The sequence below is a fragment of the Tursiops truncatus genome, chromosome 6, assembly GCF_011762595.2.
Source record: "Tursiops truncatus isolate mTurTru1 chromosome 6, mTurTru1.mat.Y, whole genome shotgun sequence".
Lineage (NCBI taxonomy): Eukaryota > Metazoa > Chordata > Mammalia > Artiodactyla > Delphinidae > Tursiops > Tursiops truncatus.
This window is the reverse complement of record NC_047039.1, coordinates 22,519,350-22,533,004: the sequence shown is the minus strand read 5'-3', so window position 1 is coordinate 22,533,004 and position 13,655 is coordinate 22,519,350. Positions and strand designations below refer to the sequence as shown.

Here is a 13,655-nt window from a genome sequence, read left to right as displayed (position 1 = left end):
ACACGGTTCTGCCCTCACCTCTGTGCTCCCAGGTGATCCTAGGTATGGGTGCAAACGCCACCGCTGTCCCAAACACCACTGTGAGGGCGGTGAGCAGCCCCCCGACAGGGGCGCACATCCTCATCGGCTGGGGCCGCAGTGGGGACTTCAGCAGCAAATGCCCGCGGGCAGGCGAGCCCACGGTGGGTGTCAGGGTGGTTGCTGCTCAGAGCTGCAGGGCAGCCTGGAGCTGGTGGGCGGCGCAAGCCCTGAGGCCCCGCATTTCTCAGCACCCTGGGTGAGGTCGAGCTGCTCTCACCACTGCAAATATCAAGGGCCACCTGGTTCTTAAACAGCGTGCTTCTCTACAGCCCTCTGAAGAAATCCTGGAAGAAAGTGAAAATGAAGGGTTACGAGTCAGGATGTGTCGTAATAACGCCTGCTTTCTGTTTGCTCAATATCCCCCCACGGCTCTGCTCTCACCACATCCCCAGCCACGGACTCTGTCTGCTGAGGAGAAGAGAGTGGTGGAGACATAGAGGGCTTCCTGTGGGGACAGCCCCACACAGACACCGCATCCCAGAGTTACAGGAGTCAGGGCTTCCTGGTCCTCAGATGGGCCCGGAACGCAGGACAGACACAGGGACCCAGACCAGGGAGACAAATGCCTGCCTGGCTGCCCAGCTTCCTCCCTGTGCGGGCACTGTGTCCAGCTGGTAATGCGATGGGAAGGTAGGGAACGGAACCGGGGTTTCAGTTTCCCTCAGAGACTCTGGCTTCCCAATTCCTGTAATACTCATAGAGGACGACAGCCAGAACTAAAGACCGGAGAGCTGCACGGAGGCTGAAATGTGAGAGTACACACACAGACACACACACAGGTGTATGTGCAAGCACACACGTATGCACGCATATAGATATGCATGCCTACAGACACGCATGCATACAGACACATACACATGCACGCACGCATGTCCTGGTCGTGCAGGAGGAGCTGACCTCCTGCAGGGGACAGGGCCACCCCAATGGCCTCGCTCCTCCAGCCTCACCGCAAAAGTCGGCATGTCATGGAAACTGGTCATGGCCTCTGATCTGTCACTGAGACGAAGCACCTCATGGAAAGAACAGGCCTGTGCTGAACAGAGAAACTGTGGGGCTGGGGGTCCTCAGATCTCCTGGCACCCACGCTCTGCCCCTGCCCCACGACTGCCTGGAGTCCCGGCCTCCCGCCTGCTCAGCCCCGTGCACCATCTGCAAGGGTCCCTGCGGGGAGCTGCAGGGCAGCCCTGCTCCACATCAGTGAATTGGGGCGATTAGGGTTTGCCCCTGACCCAAGGCCCCACCAGGATCCCAGTGAGACTATGAGATGGGCTTGTTCCCGCCTTCTCAGGGGGAGGTTAAAGCAAAACGTCGGCCTGAACAGAAGCAGGACGCTTGCCAACCACATCTGGGGAATACAATTAAGCTACAGCAGAACCACTGCACTTTGCAGATGTGCTGCCCTGGGGGGCCCACACGGAATCCAAAGGCATGCAACCTGCTCCTCAGCTGAATACCCTCTGCTGCAAAATGGTGAAGCAGCTGCCTCCCCGACACCCCTCTCCCCACCCCCACAGGCCCTGGGAGTCAGCCATGCTCACGTCCTCCTCTGCCTTCCACTCCCACCAAGCCAACCCCCCTCCAGGTCTACCAGTCCTACTGACACCCCCGGGCCCTCCCTCTCTAGAACCTTCCCCTGCACCCACCACCACGTCAGGACGCCTGAGGGGCAGCCAGCTCCCTTAACTCCCTCTCCAGCCGTCCTCTCCCGGCTCCGGCTCCCTGGGGACCCCACAATTTGCCATAGGGCGGCACCTGTGCAGCCACCTGCCCTGCTGCCCTCTGACACATCAGTCCAAACCAAACCTCCCAAGAGGGTTTGGGGAGAAGGTCCGGCTTCCTGTTTACCTGGTTAAGTCACTGCCTCCAGGGAGCCCTCCCTGCTCCTTTCTATTCTGCCTGGGAAGTCACCTCTCACACCCTGGTGTCCTTCTCTGGCCCCGAAGGCTAGCAGGGAGCACGGCTCACCCTCCACAGTGCTCTGGGGTCCTTTTATTTTATTTATTTTTTTATGTGCACGTACGGGCCACTACCACCCCCACTCCCCTTCACAAAGGAAGGACTCATGGGGGACTTTCACGGTGAGCACTTGCCACTGGGGAGATGCTGGGCAAGGGCCAGACACCAGGGGCCAAGCCTCATCTGCCCACCCACCTTCCCTGCTCAGGCACCCACTCTGCACCTCCTCCCCCCAGCCCGAAGGCTGCCTGGTGGGGTTCCCCATCCACCCAGGATCTGTTCTCCATCCCAACATGCCTATTGGCCCGTGAAGTCAGGGAGCACACTGAGTCCATCTTTTCCTCCAGGGACTGGCCCATCCTGGGTGGAGACTGGCACCTCTTTTCGACAAAGGGCCGGATGGGCATTATTTTCAGCTTTTTGATTCCTAGAGCCTCTGTCCCAGCTACTCGAGCCCAGCATGGTAGCTCAAAAGCAACCACAGATGACGTGTGAATGGATGAGCATGGCCGTTTGCCAACATAACTATTTACAGGATGGGCACTGGGCTGCAGGCCAAGCCCTGCGCTGGGGGCCCAGGGGGACGGCCAGCCCAGACACCCAGTGGCAAAGGCACGATCCATGCTAAACACAACACCGGATGCACCAGGAGGCCAAGGAGGCCGGGAGGGGAAGAAGAGAGAGAGCTGCCTCATGGGGTAGCCGTGAGTGCTCACCCTCTGCGGAGCCAGCTCTTAGAGCCACCCACCATGTGGGTCACAGTCACCCTCAGCCGGGGCCCTGGTGGGGACTCTGCTCTCCTGCCCTTAGCAGGGGAGTGAGGTACAAGGTGGTTCCAGAAGCCCAGGCCAGGCGAGGTGTTCCCGATGTGACCCACTCAGCAAGCAACCCCGGAGTGTCCAGTGAACACTAATACACCGCAGCAATCCTACACAGCCACAGGACGCCCAGGCCCTGGCGAGGACTCTTTGCGTGGATGTTACTGGCTCGGGGTGCACCAGACACCCGCCTAGCTTGTTCCCGGGTCCATTTCCGCCACTACCAGTCTAATTGAAGCCGTGCCCACCCCACCCCAACCCCCATCCTTACTTCTCCACAGCCTCCCACCCCTTTACTCTGCTTCCGTTCTTGCCATCTGGGGTAGAGATTGCTGGCTTCCCCTCCCAGCATCCACATCCCTTCATTCTCACTAACAGAATCTTGATTTTACCTAGGATGGCAATGTGGCCAGCTAACCATGTCTCCCAGCTCCCCTGGCAGCAGTTCTGGCCAAAGAACTGTGGACAGGGCTTCCCTGGTGATGCAGTGGTTGAGAGTCTGCCTGTCGATGCAGGGGACACGGGTTCGCGCCCCGGTCCGGGAAGATCCCACGTGGTACGGAGCGGTTAGGCCCATGAGCCATGGCCGCTGAGCCTGCGCGTCCGGAGCCTGTGCTCCGCAACGGGAGAGGCCACAACAGTGAGAGGCCCGCGTACCGCAAAAAAAACAAACAAAACAAAAAGAACTGTGGACAGAAGTTATTAGGTAGGAATTCCAGGAAAGCTCTCTAAAGGAGGCTGACTCAGCTAGTGTTGGCATTTTTTTTTTTTTGTCTTCAGCCTTTCCTCTTTTTGCTGCCTGGAACTCAAATTTGATGGCTGGAGCTCTGCCAGCCACCTTGTGAACATGAAGTTAAGAGTTTCATTCTGAGAACAGCCAAGTGGAAATCCAGAAGAACTGGGGACCCTCACAACATACTGGAGACTTTACACCTGCTTTCTTCTGCCTAGACTTGATAATAAACTATTAATCTCTTTAAATTACTGTTTTTTTCAGATCTTTGTTACCAGCAATCAGATACAATTCCAAACAGATACAACCTCCCTGTGACACATTTACCAAACAGCAGCAGCAGACAGAATAATGTTTTTAACGTAAATCAGAGCATATCATTTCCCTACGTGAAACATTTCTCACTCAGATTAAACCCAAGCACACAACCTTGGTTGACCTTCTATCCAGCCTCTCCTGTTTCATGTTCCCTCCACCTTTCTGTCCCAGCCATTTCTGGACGTGCGGAGCCTGGCCCATCTGCTAGGCTGTCTTCCCACTGCTTGGCCAAGCAATTCAGAACATTTCCAAATGTGTCTGTACCAGAGATCATGTGTGTAAATCCCACGGCACAGTCTCATTAATTTATCAGAGAAGACTTTCTCTCTGTATGATTGATCAGTGACTGGCAGTGCCTCCCCAAAGCTTCTCTGCTCCGAGCTCCCAAACAGGTAAGGTTTCTAGGAATGCTCCAAATCAGGGCAGGGAAAAGCTCAGTGGCTGCTGGGGTCAGAGCGGAGTGAGGGGTGAACAGGCAGAGCTCAGAGGATTTCTACCACTCTGGAGTGAGACGTTGATGTGGAGGAGGGGACAAGATATATGGAAACTCTATGTACTTTCTGCTCAATGTCACTATGACTCTAAAACTGCTCTCAAATAGAAAGTTTATTTAAAAAACCCCACCACACACCAGCACAGAGAGGTCTTTCCTGAGCACAAAAGGAGCATGTGTGAGGCCCTGTCCCAGTGTGCCCACAGCCTGGGGTGCCCTTCTGGCTGCGGGGCACAGATGTGAGGCCCACTGGGATGTTTCATTTCCCCTCAAACATCAGCATGGAGCCCAGTCTCTGTTGGAGGGAAATGGTTTGCAAGGATCCAACGGCAAGAACAAATTCCTACTTCAGTCGCTGACAGAAGTCACTCCTCTGGGACATCCCATGACACGCACTGCAACCAGGCTTAGAACTCAGATGTGGGAGATGGGAGAATCCCTCTTTGGAAACTGGTGCCCAGAACACAGAGATTTATCTCAACTCCCTCCTCATACCCAGTAAAATTCTGACACCCTAAAAGGACATAAACCCATACGGATAAAAATGGGGAGAGGGTGATAGCCCATGCGGACGTTAACAAACCTGGGAAACTAGAAAGAAAACAGGTGAGCAAAAGCAGTGGTGTACTGGCAAACCTTAACAACTGGCTCTCCAAGGGGGCAGGGTGCCCTGCTTTGTAGTGTATGCCGATCCCTGGGGTGCAAATGCTGCTTTCAAGCTTCCAACATGATGTCACTGAACACAGAGACAGGACGAGATGCACGGTAGCACACCAGTGCACGGTAATTCCACCGCACAGATACAACAGGCATGTGGCCTCAAGAGCAGGTAATAGTACAGGAAATAGTAAAATGCACGGGAAGCAGTGGGTTTTGAGTATGTTTACCTTCACTTGTATTTTTAATACAATTTATTTAAGTCCACATAATTTAGTGTTTGATAATGGCTGTGTTCACTAGCACACCGCTGCTAGTAATTAATTGCCGTTGTGGACAAACAGAGCTGAAACTGGAGCCTGTGAGAGGAGAAGTCACAAAGAAACCTGAGAAAATGAAAGCGACCTTAGAAATTAAAATCTTGATTAAGGCAACAAAATGTTCAGCTGAAGGATTGGAAGATAAAATTGAGGAGGTTTCCTAATAGTTGAACAATGTGACAGAGAAAAACAAAGGGAGAGAAAAGAGAAGAAAGCTAGAAGATGGATTCAGGAGACCCATGTCTAACTGACAGGAGTTCCAGAAAAGAGTGAGAATACAAGAAGTTACCAGAGAAATAATAACAAGAAAATGTCCAAAATAAAAACCCCACAGGTTTATAGAATGGAAGAACCCAGCAGTGCAGTGAATGAAGAAAGGCTGCAGTAGAGCCCTGGGAGACAAAGGGGGAGATTCTGAAAGCTTCCAGAGAGAAAACGGGCTCCAGACAATGACCTCTCAAGAGCCACGCCAACAGCTAGGAGGCAGCACAATGCCTTTAAAGTCTCAAAGAAGGAGGATTGCTCATGCAGACTCTCAAATCAAACCCAATTATCAGTCACCTGAGTGTAGCACAGAAACATGTCCCAAGCACGAAAGTTCTTAGAACTTCTACCTCCCTTACATCCTTTCTCAGAAAGCTACTGAAGGACTCACGCCACCAAAACAAGGGAGCTGCTTCCCTGGTCTTCCTGAGAAGGAAGAAGAGCTGGGGGACAAGAGACAAGGTGTGCTCCGTGGAGAAGGGGTGCAGGGGGCAGGAGACAGAGGCCGAGAGGATGCAGGAGAGCTCGTGCAGAGTTACCGTGCGTTTGTGCGCTGAAATATGAGGGGAGCCTGAGGATGAGTAACACATTCATAGATTAAAAATGTAGCACACACACTCAAAATGAAGCAGTTACTAACCCCAGAGAAAGCAAAAGTGAAACTTGAAAGGAAATGTGATCAAAGCATACTTATTATGGCCCAGCTTTGAGCAATACTGACATGGCACCAATAACAAAAACCCTGGAGCAACGTCACTGGGAGGGTGGGGGGAGTGAGTGAAGGAGGACGTCAGAGAGCCCCCATCCTCACCTTCCATGGTAATACAGGATCTAAAATAGCAAATGCAGGAAATACCTGTACAAGCACTTTGAAGGAATATTACCCAAAATGGCTAAAACAGTCGCAGCTCACTGTCTCAGGGACAAAGCGACAAGACCGGAGCTCCTGTTTTCTCTCATAAGCTGTATAGTAATTATTTCAAGTTAAAATCATGTGCATTAATTGCTCTGATAAAAGCTAATTAAATTTTTTTAAAGAAATCAATGCTTTGATTCTTTGTAGCCTGGAAGACAGCAGTTCAGTGGGTGGAGAAGCAGGGGACACGGCCCCCTGCAGGCAGCCGTCCCAAGGACCAGGCAGAGCAAGATGTGCTTATGCAGCCACACTGGGGTTCATACATTTTTGCAGAAATAGGATTATTCACCAAGCGGCAGAAGTGCCCTGAGCAGCAGAACAGGACTTAGTGTAAAATGAAGCTTCGACAGTGCCCAGCAAGGGGACCTGGCCTCCCGTCCCTTCACTTGCCACAGATCACCCCCCAACCCCAGTCTCTGCATTTGCCGCTCCCTCCTCCAGAACATTCTGCGACACCCCCACCCCCACCCCGCTTCCCCACCCAGGAGTTCCTGGTGGCTGGCTCCTTCCCACATGCATCCTGGCCCCAAGGCCACCTCCATCTTCCTCCTGCTTTATTTTCTTCATAGCAGGAGTAGGGACTTAATGCTCAACGATGTGGTCCCTTCTAGGGCCGGCAGAACCAGAGGAAATACAAACATCTCAGTTAGAAGACTAAGGCCAGAGCTGGAGAGAACCAAGGTGAGGCCCCAGTGGCAGAAAGTTTCGCACACATCATAGCCAGAATGAATAGAAATTTAGAACGGATTCACAGCTCCAGGACAGGCTGAGCTGCCTTAACAAATGGGCCCAATGGGGCTTCCCTGGTGGCGCAGCGGTTGAGAGTCCGCCTGCCAATGCAGGGCACATGGGTTCGTGCCCCGGTCTGGGAAGATCCCACATGCCATGGAGCGGCTAGGCCCGTGAGCCATGGCCGCCGAGCCTGCGCGTCCGGAGCCTGTGCTCCGCAACGGGAGAGGCCACAACAGTGAGAGGCCCACGTACCGAAAAAAAAAAAAAAGATGGACAAACAAATGGGCCCAGTGAATTTCAGCGGAGGCGGGTGGAAGGGCCAGTCTCTCTCCTTCCGGGACCTGCAGGAATGACCACTGTGCACACGGGCTGCTCACACTGGCTTAGGTGAGAAGGGAAAACATTCTTCTTAATCGCCTTGAGCCTGTACCAACCCAGACACTGTCGTTAAGGAGCAGGGCGGGTGCTGAACTAGCCAGGGGGCCACTCACTCCCAGCCATTCCCAGGCCCGCCCTGCCCAGGGCAGCCTGAGGACGGGTACAAGTTCTTTCTGCAGAAGTTTCCCAGCATGGACTTCATCCAGCTCTCAACTGTCTTTACCTCATCAGCAGGCGCCAGACTCCCGATGGCCTCAATCAGACCCTGCGTCTCGTCCCCAGATGGTCTTTAAAAAAATCCACAAGAATAGCCAAAGGTCAGGAGGGTCCATGCCACACACAGTCGACTCCTCTCTGGGGAAGGGGTGTGAGGGATGCATGTTTTGCTTTATGACATTGGAAGGGTTTGATGTTTGTCCTTTTTCAGTAAGCATGCATTGTTCCGTATAATTTAAAAGTGCTAAGCAAAGCACACAGCACACTCACACAGACACACAGCCACGGTGCACTCAACCAGGAACACTGGCTCGGCGATCGCTGCCGCGTTAAGAATCGAAGCCTTAAATGTTCAAATGGAAACAACTGGACAAAGCGCCCACCCTCTCGCTTTCGTGGGCACTTCTGCTGGGAGCCAAGTGTCAGGAGTGTGCATTTGGCCTCCCCCATGTGAAAGTGTCACAGTGAGACAGGAGCCCATTAGAAAGACAGGGTCATACAATGTCACACCCGTTACCTACACATAATTGTGCTGGTTCAGGAGGAGTGCATGACCCCACTTTAAATGTCAGGAGAATGGAACCCAGAGGGGTCTCTGAACCCGGCACTCAGGGGCCTGTCAGTGCCTGTCATGCGGCAGCTTTCCAACCGAGCGACCTTGAATCAAGTCAGGGGGTTGGGGCAGAGAAAACAGGGTAAGGGTTATTTCATGAAACCATACACACATCTGTGTACGTACACTTGTGTGTGTACATACGTGTATTGTGTACCTGTGCACATATACACATATATGTGTGCACCTTTAAGTGTATATCGGAGTATATGTGTGCAAGTATGCATCTCTGCGTGACCTGTATATGCGTGCATTCGTGTATGTATGTGTACACGTGTCATTTGTATACACGTATCTATGTATATGCGTGTTCATCCATGCATGCACACACCTGTAGGTGTGTGCATGAGCATCTGTGTCTGTCATGTGTGCCTGTATGTGTGTGTGTACATGTGTGTATGTGCATGCCCATGCAGTGTGTGTGCTCTCTGTGGCAGCACAGAAATCCCGATCTAGCACTGCATTCCTAGATGTGACCAGTGACGAAAGGCTAGGGTTCTTTAAGGCAGGAACCATGGGCCGAGGGTACTGTCTGGGCTCTGTCACGCCTACCCACACCTTGGCTTCCCTTTCTGGGACCAGCTGTCTGTAGGGTCACAGAGGGGACACCACTCACTACCCCATGTAAGGCATCAATGCTGGCATCAACAACAGGATGCTAAACCAATGTTCAAAGTGTCTCCACTGGCATCCCCTGGAAACCCATGAAAGGGGAGCTCAGGTGACAGCTGTGGACAACTACTGGGGGAGCCTGTTGACGCTTCTTGTCTATGGGGTTTGCCCAGACAGGGCAGGTGAAGCCCCACTTACCCTCTAGGCCCTGTGGCCAGGACAGCGGAAGACACACAGCTAAATATACCTTCCCTTCCCAGCCAGGAGCAGAGAACACAAGAGCCACCCTAAGACCATGCCCTGCCAGTGCTGGTGCCAGGCCCAGTGTCCCCATCCCCAGGCTGTCCCCCACCCTAGGCTCCCCTACCCTACCCCAGTCACCAGCCCTGCCCCCAGGCTGCACCCCACCCTCAGCTCCTCTCCCTACCCAACCCCCCAGCCCCAGCCCCAGGTTGTGCTCCCCCCCACTCCCCTCCCCACCCTCAGTGCTCTCCTCCCCCACCCCTGGCTGTCACCACCTTGCCAAATGGCCTTGCCCTCTCAGGAATCAGGAACAGGTTTCAGAAGCTCTCTGTGTCACACACACAACAAACAGTTTTTTGTTTCAACTTCAGTTTCCCCAGGACTTAGAATGGATCCCAGGAGCCAGGCTCAGCCTTAGAGCTGAGTCCAGCTGGACGCTCCCCGCTGCCCCAATGGAAAAGCGTCCAGGACACCGGCTTTCCCCTCCAGCCGCCCCGCAGGGGCAAACAAGCTGGTCAGGATGTCCCGACACACCTTAACCCTCGTTCTCTCACCTAAACCCAGGCACGTGTGTGTCACTAATGTGCCGATGGAAGCCAGGAAGGAGAAAAAGGGCGGCAGGGTGACAGATGTACATACCAACCAATTAATCAGCAACCAATCAGCAGTGATGATGCTGAGAAGGGCATATGCAGGGCAGGTGCAGGGCAGCGGGGACCCTGAAGCACAAAGGCCAGAGGAGGGAGGGATCACACCACCTTGTGTGACATCATTCTACACTTCACAGTCACACTGTCTCTTTGGAGGGCGTGTGGCACCCTCGCATAGCGTGTGCATTTGTCTCTGAGCCCGGACAGCTTAGCACCAGGGAATACAAAATAACCTTCCTCCCCTGGCCGGATTCTTCCTGTCGGCCCACCCCCAGGGAGGAATATCTGTTGTCCAGGGGCTGCTGGCGTAGTAGGGAGCTCAGCTCCAGATGTGCCCCCAGGCTTGTTTCCCAAGGGCTGGAGGACACCATGTGCACCAGGAGATATTTTAAATGTCACTAGAACTGGTGCTTCAATCCCCAGTTTGACCTGTACAGAGAGCAAACTTAGATAAATGATACTGTTGAAAAGTTCTGCCTTAACTGGAATTTATTTGCATTCTTTTTTTTTTTTTTTGCGGTACGCGGGCCTCTCACTGCTGTGGCCTCTCCCGTTGCGGAACACAGGCTCCAGACGCACAGGCTCAGCGGCCATGGCTCACAGGCCCAGCCGCTCTGCGGCATGTGAGATCTTCCCAGACCGGGTCACGAACCCGTGTCCCCTGCATCGGCAGGCGGACTCTCAACCACTGCGCCACCAGCGAAGCCCTATTTGAATTCTTAATTTTCTCCTTACCTTATAAAACTCTCCTACCTTCCAAAGTAACTCCAAGGGTGCTTAATAAAGAAATAAAGTAATAAAGAAATGTAAATTAAAATAAAATACCTAATTATCCCCCACGAGACAGAGAAATTTAAGATTGCTGCTAGGGGTGCTGGTGAAGGGCTGGAGGATTTCCGAAGGCGATTCTGAATTTCCAAATGGCTCCTACTTCCTAGCTAGTCTTGGGCAGCTATCCTATGGACCAGCCCAGTGTGCAGAGCCATGTGGACGAGGACAGCCCACGAGGGCACCTGGAGGGATGTGCCTCCACCGGGGGGCCTAGTTAGCAGACATGTGCAGGACACTGAAGAAGCTAGGCAGGAACCACCAGGAAGCACACAGCACCCTGACCACATGGAAGGGCAAGGGCAGAACAGCAAGCCAAGATGACCCATGTGTGTCCAGGGAGGAGGTGCCAGTCCACATACACATACGCGCGCACACACACACACACACACACACACACACAGATGCACATATGGACACACACACACGAACACATACAGAGACACACAGGCACACATATAGACACACATGGACACAGACATACATCCAACTGTTAGCAGTGATTATCTCTGGGGAGGGAGAACGGCCAGGGAACTCACTTTTTAATGTTTGTTTTTAAAACAGTGAATAATGTTTATAATGCTTTGTAAAAAATTAATACATTAAAAATTTATGTCTCCTCTACACTAGACTCAAGTCAGTGAACAAATATTACATCCAGCACATCAACCTGTGCACTGGTATGTAATGTTCCGCAACCCAGCCCATTTCTTGGTGTCTATTCTTGCCATTTTATTTTTTTGCCCTTTTGCACTTACATAGAAATGAGAAGGGGCTTCTTTTCCTGCATGCTTTTTATGACCACAAGGTAAAAGTAACAGAAGTCTATTCTTGCCATTTCTTTGCTCTTTTTGCATTTACATAAAAATGAGAAGTGGCTTCTTTTCCTGCATATACTTCATGCTTTTTATGACCGCAAGGTAAAAGTGAGAGTCCACCCTCTTAGACTTTTACATTGGAATTCTCTTAACAACTCAATATAGTACTGAACAGAAGAAACCACCCTTGATTTCAATTACCTTATGTCCAAAGATTCCAAAATATTTCTTTAAAATAAAGTGTTCAGCAAACAAAATCCAAAGACAAATGATCTAGGGGAAAAAAACTAGGAAAAAACACTTGTAACATAAATGCCAGGGCCTGGAATTCCTAATAAGTGCAGTGATCTAATAAACTACAGAAAGAAAAGACCTAATAAACTACAGAGCCCTGGCCAAACAGAGCAGGTAATTAAAAATGTATATGTATATAACCAGCCAATAAACACAGAAAGTGCTAAGTATCCCTAGAAGTGAAGCTGTGTTCATTAAAAACACCCCCACCCCAAAACTGGCATAATAAGACCTCGTGACTGCCATGCATGGCAGACACCAAAGACTACACTGGCAGCAGGTGTGTGGAGAAGCTAGCAGAAATGACAACCCCACCAGCTAATCCACAATACATGAGTAGCATAAAGGGATGAAGGGGAGGTAGGGGCTTACTTTTTGTTTTTACAAATTAAACTGGCATTTCTCTTTCCTCTAAAACTGGAAATACACGGTTGACCACGTATTAACTGACCAAAGTTAAGATTAATCACAAAATGACTCAGCTTCAGGGCAGATGACATGGAAAGCCATCTTTTTACACCAGACATCACTGATGACCGCCCCCATCCCCAAGAGAAGATGGAGCATTTCAGTGCCTAGAGCAGGGGCCTGCAGCCCAGAAAGGGGGCAGGGGAAGGAGCACGGGGCAGAAAGGCAGTGGGGGAAGAAAAACAAACAGGCAGTGCCCCTACTGCCCTGTAGGCTTCCCTCAAGCCAGCCCCAAGGGGCAGCAGCCAAGTCCAGATCTTTGGCCCTAAGATAGCACAGGGACCAAGGACCAACCTTCGGCTGGATCCCACTGAGGCTTCTACAAGGTGTCATCTTTGCTAATCTGCGAGATAGACTGAGAAACAAAGGGATTTTACCTGTATCTTGTGCCTCTTGATACTTCCCAATTGTTTCTAGGAAGGAGTCTTCAGAAATCTTGGCTCTGAAAATAATGGGAAATGAGAATATTTAAACAGTTAAACTGTCCACATAAACTCAGCATCACTTCTGGAAAGGCACTGAGAACAAACTCCTGCCTTCACTTCTGGAGCCCCGCAGCTGACTCTCTGACCCAGGATGGCTTGGCACTTGTTCACTTGTGCAAACAGGAGGAGGTAGGGAGTGTGCAACTGCTCACCCAGGAACAAAGGAAGTGAAACCTGTTGGTCACCCAGGTGCCGGAGCTGGTCCCCAGCCACTGACCACCACCACTTCCCTGCAGAACAAGCCATTCAAATACAAGCCAGAGTCACTGTCAGCTGTGAGTCCATCAATCAAAAAAGTATCATCTGGGCTTCCTTGGTGGTGCAGTGGTTGAGAGTCCGCCTGCCGATGCAGGGGACCCGGGTTCGTGCCCCGGTCCGGGAAGATCCCACATGCCGCGGAGCGGCTGGGCCCGTGAGCCATGGCCGCTAAGCCTGCGCGTCCGGAGCCTGTGCTCCGCAACGGGAGAGGCTGCAACAGTGAGAGGCCCGCGTACCGCAAAAAAAAAAAAAAAAAAAAAAGTATCATCTACTGGCTATTGACTTCAGATATGTATCCTTTAGAATTCATCTTCATTGAAATCCAAAGGCACCAGGCGATGAAGGAAAAAGTGATACAGATAACATATTCACGAGAAAATGATTTCCTAAAAATCCCATTTAATTCCCTTTTTCTTTGTTTTTGATTATTGTTTATAAGCCAAACAGAAGAATTTCCACAGTGGTATAGCAAGTTCCTATATTGTATTTGCTACCCCTTCCCAG

At 51.7% G+C, this 13,655-nt stretch overlaps 1 protein-coding gene across 11 annotated transcripts in view; it reads right to left on the bottom strand.

Annotated features, from left to right (window-relative positions):
• SEMA4D (semaphorin 4D) overlaps positions 1-13,655 on the bottom strand; it is a 105,310-nt gene that overhangs the window by 23,472 nt on the left and 68,183 nt on the right. For 8 of the 11 annotated variants that reach the window (XM_073805879.1, XM_019936276.3, XM_019936286.3 and 5 more), the window contains 2 exons: positions 12,786-12,850; positions 19-365 (listed from right to left, as the gene is read on the bottom strand). In XM_073805879.1, coding sequence (XP_073661980.1) covers positions 19-124 — 106 coding nt within the window. In that variant the 5' untranslated portion in view covers positions 125-365; positions 12,786-12,850. Of the gene's footprint in view, positions 1-18; positions 366-7,889; positions 7,954-12,785; positions 12,851-13,655 lie in introns of all 11 variants that reach the window. The other 3 variants (XM_019936284.3, XM_019936285.3, XM_073805881.1) reach the window with 1 other exon arrangement.